Here is an 11,126-nt window from a genome sequence, read left to right on the forward strand (position 1 = left end):
TTATTACCTGTGCAGGGAACATACTAACATAGACATCAGCACCCCATCACCCCGCTTATTACCTGTGCAGGTAACATACTAACATAGACATCAGCACCCCATCACCCGGCTTATTACCTGTGCAGGGAACATACTAACATAGACATCAGCACCCCATCACCCCGCTTATTACCTGTGCAGGGAGCATACTAACGCACACATCAGCACCCCATCACCCCGCTTATTACCTGTGCAGGGAACATACTAACATAGACATCAGCACCCCATCACCCGGCTTATTACCTGTGCAGGGAACATACTAACATAGACATCAGCACCCCATCACCCCGCTTATTACCTGTGCAGGGAGCATACTAACGCACACATCAGCACCCCATCACCCCGCTTATTACCTGTACAGGGAACATACTAACATACACATCAGCACCCCATCACCCCGCTTATTACCTGTGCAGGGAACATACTAACATAGACATCAGCACCCCATCACCCCGCTTATTACCTGTGCAGGGAACATACTAACATAGACATCAGCACCCCATCACCCCGCTTATTACCTGTACAGGGAACATACTAACATAGACATCAGCACCCCATCACCCCGCTTATTACCTGTGCAGGGAACATACTAACATAGACATCAGCACCCCATCACCCCGCTTATTACCTGTGCAGGGAACATACTAACATAGACATCAGCACCCCATCACCCGGCTTATTACCTGTGCAGGGAACATACTAACATAGACATCAGCACCCCATCACCCCGCTTATTACCTGTGCAGGGAACATACTAACATACACATCAGCACCCCATCACCCCGCTTATTACCTGTGCAGGGAACATACTAACATACACATCAGCACCCCATCACCCCGCTTATTACCTGTGCAGGGGGCATCAGGGGAGACCACAACTCTCACTCCTGTGCCCTTCCCTTAGTCACATGACTGACTCCTCTCTATTGAATGGGTTTGTGGCCGCAGTAGAGGGGAGTCGTGACCCAAGTGAGAGTTGGAGCAATGAATGAGGGCTCTGGACGGCCCTATACACGGGGAACTTCGGGGAGGGGGATGAGGAGGATCTTGAGGAATGTCGAAGGTACTTGCCATTATCTAACTTGTCTTCAGCCACTTACTGTCTTCTTCTCCAGTCCTATCCAGAGCTGCAGCATCGTTCACTATTCTCTGATCTGTCCTACCTGTATGCAGCTCTGGATGTGACAAGTGAACGAGTGAGACTTGCATTGTACCGGTGCGCGCCTCGTCCTCCTCTGACACAAGTCTCTGTCCTGCAGGTTTATTGGTGAATGTAGATAAGAGGATCACACTCTCGGCTTTCAAGCAGCAGCTGGAGCCCTTCGTGGGGGTCCCGTCCTCTCAGTTTAAAGTCTTCCGTGTCTATGCCAGCAACCAGGAGTTTGAAAGCGTTCGCCTGAACGAAACCCTCTCCTCCTTCTCTGATGACAACAAGGTATTTATAAGTCAGCTCAGTCCCATGCAAGTAAAGAGAGTGGAGCCCCTATGCAATACAGTGTGAAATCCATCCGGAAGTGAAGTCTCGTATCTGGGGCTGCAGGTGGATGATGTTCTGTCACTGTGGACGGCAGCAGTAACGTGTAATATCGTACGCAGCACCAGGTTATACTATAGTGACTAATCTGTCCGCCATGTTCTTAGACTCTCATTATCCATACTGGTATCTAGTACATGTATACTGGGGTACGGGGGTGCGTGTCCCCCACTGACCATATGATCTAGTACATGTATACTGGGGTACGGGGGTGCGTGTCCCCCACTGACCATATGATCTAGTACATGTATACTGGGGTACGGGGCGGCGTGTCCCCCACTGACCATATGATCTAGTACATGTATACTGGGGTACGGGGCGGCGTGTCCCCCACTGACCATATGATCTAGTACATGTATACTGGGGTACGGAGCGGCGTGTCCCCCACTGACCATATGATCTAGTACATGTATACTGGGGTACGGGGCAGCGTGTCCCCCACTGACCATATGATCTAGTACATGTATACTGGGGTACGGGGCGGCGTGTCCCCCACTGACCATATGATCTAGTACATGTATACTGGGGTACGGGGCGGCGTGTCCCCCACTGACCATATGATCTAGTACATGTATACTGGGGTACGGGGCGGCGTGTCCCCCACTGACCATATGATCTAGTACATGTATACTGGGGTACGGAGCGGCGTGTCCCCCACTGACCATATGATCTAGTACATGTATACTGGGGTACGGGGCGGCGTGTCCCCCACTGACCATATGATCTAGTACATGTATACTGGGGTACGGGGCGGCGTGTCCCCCACTGACCATATGATCTAGTACATGTATACTGGGGTACGGGGGTGCGTGTCCCCCACTGACCATATGATCTAGTACATGTATACTGGGGTACGGGGGTGCGTGTCCCCCACTGACCATATGATCTAGTACATGTATACTGGGGTACGGGGGTGCGTGTCCCCACTGACCATATGATCTAGTACATGTATACTGGGGTACGGGGGTGCGTGTCCCCCACTGACCATATGATCTAGTACATCTATACTGGGGTACGGGGCGGCGTGTCCCCCACTGACCATATGATCTAGTACATGTATATTGGGGTACGGGGCGGCGTGTCCCCCACTGACCATATGATCTAGTACATGTATATTGGGGTACGGGGCGGCGTGTCCCCCACTGACCATATGATCTAGTACATGTATACTGGGGTACGGGGGTGCGTGTCCCCCACTGTCCATATGATCTAGTACATGTATATTGGGGTACGGGGGTGCGTGTCCCCCACTGACCATATGATCTAGTACATGTATATTGGGGTACGGGGGTGCGTGTCCCCCACTGACCATATGATCTAGTACATGTATATTGGGGTACGGGGGTGCGTGTCCCCCACTGACTGTATGATCTAGTACATGTATATTGGGGTACGGGGGTGCGTGTCCCCCACGGACCATATGATCTAGTACATGTATATTGGGGTACGGGGCGGCGTGTCCCCCACTGACCGTATGATCTAGTACATGTATATTGGGGTACGGGGGTGCGTGTCCCCCACTGACCGTATGATCTAGTACATGTATATTGGGGTACGGGGGTGCGTGTCCCCCACTGACCATATGATCTAGTACATGTATATTGGGGTACGGGGCGGCGTGTCCCCCACTGACCATATGATCTAGTACATGTATATTGGGGTACGGGGCGGCGTGTCCCCCACTGACCATATGATCTAGTACATGTATATTGGGGTACGGGGGTGCGTGTCCCCACTATGAGACCCAATCACTTCTCTCTTCTCCTGCAGATCACTATCCGGCTCGGCCGGGCCCTGAAGAAAGGAGAATATCGAGTGAAGGTTTTCCAGCTCCTGGTGAACGAGTCCGAGGTGCGAGATCGGGACGGGCTTATTAACCCTTTGATGTATCGTTAGTAAAAGGCTAATTATACAAATTAACTTTTAATAGTTATGCAAATGAGCTGCCTCTTTGTGGGAGGGGCTGCACCAGACAGCTCAAGTGCACGTCCCTTGTCCTCCATCTTGTCCGGCCATATGCTGACCCTATTACTCTGTTCCCTTCTTTCCTGCCGCCATCTATTTGATTCCCCGCACCATTTCCAAACATTTGACAGCAGATCCCCCTGATTTATTCCCCAGCCCTGCAAGTTCCTGCTGGACGCCGTGTTCGCCAAAGGGATGAGCGTGCGGCAATCTAAGGAGGAGCTGATACCACAGCTCAGGGAGCAGTGCGGCCTGGAGCTCTCCATAGACAGGTAGGTGGATGTCACTGACCGACAGGACGCTCCCTAGTGACCGGAGGCTTCACATGGCGCTCATCTTCTCTGCAGATTCCGTTTACGGAAGAAAACTTGGAAGAACCCGGGCACAGTATTCCTAGATTACCACGTGTATGAGAATGAGATTAGTATTTCTAGCAACTGGGAAGTCTTCCTGGAGGTGTTGGAAGGTAAAATGGCGGCGGGCGGGAATATTGTGTCCTCAGAGACCCCGGGGTACAATGTGCCAACAGTGACCGACCCAGAGACGGGACCCCCACCAGTCATAGCCCAGAGACGGGACCCCCACCAGTCCTAACCCAGAGACTGGACCCCCCACCAGTCGTAACCCAGAGACGGGACCGCCCACCAGTCGTAACCCAGAGACGGGACCCCCCACCAGTCGTAACCCAGAGACGGGACCCCCCACCAGTCATAAAGCGCTGACTTCACCTATCCATCTAGGCCATGTTATCTGCAGGCTGCTTCTGTTGCAGCGCCCCCTAGTGGTATCTTCTATTTGTACTTCTCATTGCCCCCCTGGCCATAGATTTGGGGTGTTCAGTGCAGATCCTAATCTCCGGACTCGTCCTCGCCTTCCTCACCCGCCATCTTTGTCTCTCCTGGCAGAGGGTGAGAAGATGAAGTCCATGTCTCAGCTGTCTCTGCTGACCCGGAGGTGGCGGCCGTCACAGCTCAAGCTGGATCCCTTCCAGGAGATTGTGCTGGAGACGAACAGTGTGACCGAGCTGAAGGAGAAGGTGAGCGGAGCGATCGCTGGTGAGCGGGGGTCCCCCACTATCCGGCCCTGCAGATCATCATGTGACTTTCTGTTTCTCCCTCCAGATCTGTGAGCTCAGTGGAATAACGATGGAGAATCTAGAATTTGCAAAAGTAAGTCCAGAAATCCTGCCGAACCGCAGACCCCGAACCGCTGCCCGTGTTATGGAGGGTCAGAATGGGCTCAATTACTTCAAGGTCTAGTCCAGACTTCAGGACATTTCCTGATATTTTGCTTTCTCCTTTCCAAGGGTCGGGGAACATTTCCCTGCGACATATCCGTTCTGGAGATCCATCAGGACTTGGACTGGAACCCAAAAGTATCGACACTGAATGCCTGGCCCCTCTACATCTCAGATGATGGCGCCGTCATATTCTACAGGTAACGCAGCGAAACCTGGTGGGGACATAGTGGAAGGAGTAAGCGCTCCCAGCAGTACAGAGTATTTCAGGAGAGGATTGTGCTGATCATATAGGAGGCCACAGGGTGAGAATTACATAGTGGGGGGAGCAGGGTCCACAGCAGTACAGAGGATTTCAGGAGAGCAGTGTGCTGATCTTATAGAGGAGGCCACAGGGTGGGAGTTACATAGTGGAGGAGCAGGGTCCACAGCAGTACAGAGGATTTCAGGAGAGCAGTGTGCTGATCTTATAGAGGAGACCACAGGGTGGGAGTTACATAGTGGAGGAGCAGGGTCCACAGCAGTACAGAGGATTTCAGGAGAGCAGTGCGCTGATCTTATAGGAGGTCACAGGGTGAGGGTTACATAGTGGGGGGAGCAGGGTCACAGCAGTACAGAGGATTTCAGGAGAGCAGTGTGCTGATCTTATAGAGGAGGTGAGAGTTGCATAGTGGCAGGTACAGGGCCCCCAGCAGCACAGAGCACTTCAGGACTTTGCTCACCTGTTTTCCTTTTCCGCCGCAGGGATAAATCCGAGGACTTGGTGGAATTAAGCGACGAGCAGAGGAACGAGCTGATGAAAAAGGAAAGCAGCCGGCTGCAAAAAACTGGACACCGCGTGACTTACTCCCCCCGCAAAGAGAAGGCGCTGAAAATCTATCTGGACGGAGCGTCCAATAAAGACGCGGCTCAGGACTGACGTCGGACGCGCCCGGCCATCTCGGCGAGCCATGCTTCTTGTTTCCCAGACAGGTTCACTGCCGCAGGAGTCCGCGCCTCTTGGCAGGGGGGAAAGTTGAGTGGAGCAATGACACCAGCACTGATTGGTCCTCTGTCTCGGCCAATCAGCAGCCTCGTAACCTTCTGGGTTCCTTGTATGTGACTTCTAATCATGTTCTGCACTATGGTCGATTAAACTGTAAAGCTGAAAGGGATGTGCAAATACGAAATGAGAGATATTTAAGTCTATATTAAGTTAATGCAGCGGAGGAGGAGGAGTGGGCATCACCTAGCTCAGGTAAGACGTGCGCGGCTACAGCCCTGGATGGCCTCAGGCGATTCTATGTGGGGGAGGGGAGAAAAGAGAAAAAAACACAAAAAAATAATAATAATAAAGCCTGGACACTTTTATTTTGCTGATACACACATTACCTCATTGAGAGTGCGAGTCTGTCTGTGAGCCCGGCCGCTCCCGATACTGCTGATACCTGGGGGCGGGGCTCTCGCCTGCCGGTGGGGGGAGGCGGGGTCCGGCCGAGGGGGGAGGGCGCTACACCCCGATCGATGAGGTATGAATTGTAAGGCTGGTTGGTAGCAATAGAGCAAAGATATGGCGGCTCTGTAACTGCTGTAGAACTACATGTCCCAGCAGTCTAGAGGTAAGTGCTCCACTCACTTTAGAGCGAGGGCTTCCGAGGGGGGCGACTATTAGGCACAGACCCTCCAACCTTCAGCTTAGACAGAACTACAACGCTCCACTTTCTGGTTGTTGTGCCTGCTGGGAGTTGTAGTGTTGTAGCAGCTGAAGAGCCACAAGATGGAGACCGGGCCGCGGTCATTGCCCGTATCAGCCGCCAACTCTGATCTGTTCATTGGACGTTGGGCCGGTCCTGTTTGGTGTGGGGTGAAGGCTATGGCCAAGGACACAACCTGTGCACAGGGGAGGTGCTTGGAGGAAGCCGCCATGTTTATGTAGCCCAGGCGGCCCCTGGACTCCTTGTAGACTGGCAGTGGCCTCCGCTCTGTAATGAACCGCGCGGCAGATCTATTGCACATTTACAGTTTCTAGCAAATGTTGGATCAGTTGCAGTTTTTGCACAAAAATTTGGGGCTTTTCTGCATCGGTCAGCACTCTCTTGGAATCTGAGCAGGTCTGGGCTTCGCAGGAAGTCGGTGCAAGTTCTATCTCGCGCCTACGCCGCGCAGCTTTGTGTACAGGTCGGGATCTGCCCTCCTTGGGATCTGCCCTCCTTGGGATCTGCCCTCCGGGGCTAAATCTTGTCACAGTCTCTTCTAAAGCCAAGAGATTGATCTGGAGCTTTGGCAGATCTGTCAAAATCTGGTGTGATCTGCAGAGAATCTGATGTCTGTGGGCTCATTCACATAATTGCGTGCACACGTGTATGGCGGCCCGGTCTGCAGAGACAATGTGTGGCCTCAGTGCTCTAGTCACACACAAAGCTGCATCTGAATAGATCACATGACCCCTGGAATGGACCGACAAATACGGGGATCTGTCGTCTTTTTGCCCATTTTCACTGGTTGCTCCAACTTTTACAGGTGAAACACTGGGACAACCTGGGATTGTCCAGGACCCTGGAAAGCTGGATACTGACGACTTGTCCACACTATAGCGGGGGCCCCTGGAACCCCCATTCGCTTGAATAGGAGCAGAGCTGCTGATCTGTGCGGGCTCTGGGCGACCTGTCCTGTAGCTAAGTCCTCAGTATCCAACTTTACTGATCCCGGACAAGCCCTTTAACCTGTTTCACCTGTAAGTAGCATTTCTTCGGATGCACCTGTAGATGGCGCCGCCAGGTGAGATCCACGACTCCTTGCAGAACGTGGATGGTTTGTAAACTACGGTGAGTCCGCGCGCTGCCCTCAAGGTGACGGCCATGGGCGACCCTGGGAATTGCGCGGCTAGATCAATGGAAATGCAACGGTGTCTGACAGGGAGAGCCCACTACATCAGCCCCCAAATACCTGCCCCCCATAAAAATTCAGGTGGGCACGTGCATATTGAGTCAGAGCCCATAGCCTTGTGTGCTTGCTGGGACTTGTAGTTCTACAGCGGCCGGAGCAGCGCCGGTTGCCTCGCTTTGCCTGTTTCCTTCAGGTGTATATAGAGAGTCCCCCGATCCCGCGGCGTCGCCCCCTCCTCACATATCTACACTGTGTACATTGGACACTTTAGCTGCCTATTTATGTCTCTTTGATTTCCTCCCCCCTCACCTGGTTCTCTATAGACCCCTCCCCCTCCCCTCCCCCGCTTGTGGATTTTTTTTAGTTTTGGGACATTTTTCAGTTGTGAACACTTTTTTTTTTTTTTTTCTTCACTTTAATAATTTTCCACAAAATCCAATAAAACTGCATCAAATTTGTCACCGCTCATCCCCCCCCCCCCACCCTGTGCCCCGCACCCCCTGTGACATTGCCATCTAATTTATAACAGATCAGTTGAAGGTTTTGATATATTTTTTTCATGCGAGCGCTGTTTACAATGATCATGCCAATAAACAAAAAAATACAAATACAAGGTCTCATGTCTGTCTTCTAAGATGTGGGGGAGGGGCTGGGACACCTCTCGACAACAGTGAACCCCATAAACTCCTACATTGGTTTTGTGTTCCCTGCTGGACCATGTTGTTTTTGCAGGACGACTTGTACTGGGCAAAGAGACAGAAACCTCCCAAATTCTCTGCACCGAAGGTTTCCATATCTAAGTATAAATATTGTGATGTCAGAGCAGGGGCGGAGCTTAGGGGTTACTGATGATGCAATAAATATCCACAACTAACCTCTGCCCGCGACTTCGTCTGTGTGGTGTTGGCGTCGATGGTTTGCCTGTTCCGGCATTTCAGCAGCTCTCAAAGGGGTTGTCCCATCTCAAGGATCCCATCTATACTGCGAGCTTATGTGGATATAAGACTTTTCCTAAATACATTGCTTCAACAAAACTGCTTTGTTTGGTCGCTATCTTCATTTATTCATTGTTTACACTGCATTTCCATAACCACAGACCTGGGGATGATCTTATCTCTCCGCCTAAGACAAGTGACGTAGCTCCCTGCTCTCAGGAGGGGAGGGGGGCTGAGTGCTCGGAGCAGCTTGTATTTCTGAGCTGTTTATCTCTCTGCCTAAGACAAGTGACGAAGCTCCCTGCTCTCAGGAGGGGAGGGGGGCTGAGTGCTCGGAGCAGCTTGTATTTCTGAGCTCTTTAGCTCCGGCTCTTCCAGTTATCAGTTCGCTGATTGATTTTTACTGATAATGGCTGAGACAGGGAGTCTGTTACCTCTGTATGTAAACACAGACCTGCAAGCTGACTCTTGGTCCTGTAGCATGTAAATTTGGGATTCTCATCACCTATGAAATCCCGCTCTGCTACATCAGCTTCATACTGTGCACCTTGTAGTGATACTGTGCTAATTTATTTACAACCCTCCCTCATTACTGACTGCGGACATGTACTGCTATGAAGAGAGATAGCAGAGCAAGTGAGACCCCGCCCACCAATGTACTGAGAAAACCAGGAAGTGAGTAGAGCAGACAGACTGCAAGTTGGGGAAACCCCTTTAAACTGTCCTGCTGCTGAACTCATTCCTCGCGCTGTGCCTGTGATTGTTCCGGTATCTCAACAGATCGCTGGGACACCATATAATGAGTGTGTTGTTAGCATCGATGATCCCCATCAGCTCCGCTTGAGGAGAACTCTGTGACGTTCGGCTTCCTTCGTTGTTTTAGGATTTTGCGACAAATTATATTTTCAGTAGCGTCTGTGGGGTTTCTGAAGAAGCAGCAAAAACTTTCTATAGAAAATATTCATGAAAAAATATAATATTCAAAAATTTCAGCCAATGCAGCCACGGTCCTAGCAATCCCACCTCGCCTGGTGGTCCTTAGCGCTGATTACAGGGCGCACAGCTTCTCCACAATGACAGATGGCTGCTACTGGGGGACTTATGAGAAGTCTCCAACCCCTGCCCCTTGGGTTTGTGCAGAGCCGATCTACACCGCGCTCCGGTCTGGTTCGTCACGTCCTGTCTCATTATCGTAACTATAACCAGTAAATTACAGTAATTGGACTCAGATTATTGCAACTGTTCCTATTATTGCAAACACTAATTATACCCAATATGTTTCAGTAACTGCTCCGAATAAATTAGAGTAGCCGCCCCCAATATATTACACCCACTGTCCCCAATAAGTTACTGTGTCAGTGACCAATTACAACTGGACCGAATGTTTTTGTAACTTTGCCCAATAAATGACTTGCTCTGCCCAATTATTGCAGTTACTATCCCCATCACATCTCTAACTTACCCAGTTACTGCAGCGGTCCCAGAGTATCCAGTATCTGTTCACAATCCGCTGCAGTTCTATCCAATAATTTGCTACAATTGTATCCAATCCCACAACTTTGTGTCACGTCATTGAGCCTGGAATTCCAAAACAACATATAAAGCCCTGAAAACGTGGCAGCTTTTTGCCTTAAAAAACTCTCTAAGGCCGAGGCCCCCCGTTACGGAAGCGCAGCTTTATTTGTTGTGGTTTTTTGACTGTTAGAAGTGGATGGATCAGAAGGGAAACGTCTAAGAACTTTCTAGATATTTTCCATTCCTTTTGTAGCCATTCTTGACTTTTGTAGCAAAATAAGCTGCGTTTCCGTAATGTGGGGCCTCAGCCTAGAAGTTCCTGCCCCCAGGCGTCTCCCCCTGTAGCTAATTTACAATGGACTGCTTTGTTAACAGGGAAGTCTATGGGGAGGGGTCGATTCTCCTCACATAGCGAATGCAGACGGGAGGGACCGAGTCTACTCACAACCTGCACAGACATGTTTGCAAACGACAAGGACTGAAGGTGCTGCAGTAAGAAATGTCTCATGTACTTGTATGGCCTGCGCTCACAGACTGCGCTATTCATGTGTCGTGTCTGCGAGGTAGACGGTAGTATTGGATGTGTATAGATATACAGGTACACACTCTGCAGTTCAGTGCCCTGGACCTCATATTCTGGTCACTTGGCCTTTCCTTTGCTCTTGGACAGTTACTCCTGGCAATAGTGTATGTAAATAACTGTATAGGGGAGGGGCCTATTACTGTACACGCCCACAGCTAGATGCAAAACATGCAGCAGCCAAAAATGGGGCAATTTGCAACGAGAAACTGATCTGTTTGTTAGTCCCAGAACAGACAGACCAGAAGACCCTGCACGGACCGGAACGTTTCATGAAGCCTCAGGTGCCCTTTAAGCATTAGGCTGCCGGATCAGACATCTAAAGTGCGGGCCAACATCTCTACGGATCCCAAGAGAGTGTGAATACACCCCGCGGAGTGTTGTGCTGCGCACCTGACACTGCTACAGTACGATCGTTCCTCAGATCGCAGCGATCGCTCTTACTCTTGTGATTGG

At 51.0% G+C, this 11,126-nt stretch overlaps 1 protein-coding gene across 4 annotated transcripts in view; it reads left to right on the plus strand.

Annotated features, from left to right (window-relative positions):
• USP47 (ubiquitin specific peptidase 47) overlaps positions 1 to 8,253 on the plus strand; it is a 32,634-nt gene extending 24,381 nt beyond the window's left edge. For all 4 annotated transcript variants that reach the window (XM_075280790.1, XM_075280789.1, XM_075280788.1 and 1 more), the window contains 8 exons: positions 1,299 to 1,474; positions 3,344 to 3,424; positions 3,695 to 3,810; positions 3,886 to 4,004; positions 4,444 to 4,574; positions 4,660 to 4,707; positions 4,845 to 4,975; positions 5,520 to 8,253. In XM_075280790.1, coding sequence (XP_075136891.1) covers positions 1,299 to 1,474; positions 3,344 to 3,424; positions 3,695 to 3,810; positions 3,886 to 4,004; positions 4,444 to 4,574; positions 4,660 to 4,707; positions 4,845 to 4,975; positions 5,520 to 5,694 — 977 coding nt within the window. In that variant the 3' untranslated portion in view covers positions 5,695 to 8,253. The remainder of the gene's footprint in view (positions 1 to 1,298; positions 1,475 to 3,343; positions 3,425 to 3,694; positions 3,811 to 3,885; positions 4,005 to 4,443; positions 4,575 to 4,659; positions 4,708 to 4,844; positions 4,976 to 5,519) is intronic.
• Positions 8,254 to 11,126: the final 2,873 nt, after the last annotated feature.

Source organism: Leptodactylus fuscus, chromosome 7, assembly GCF_031893055.1.
Source record: "Leptodactylus fuscus isolate aLepFus1 chromosome 7, aLepFus1.hap2, whole genome shotgun sequence".
NCBI classification, from domain to species: domain Eukaryota; kingdom Metazoa; phylum Chordata; class Amphibia; order Anura; family Leptodactylidae; genus Leptodactylus; species Leptodactylus fuscus.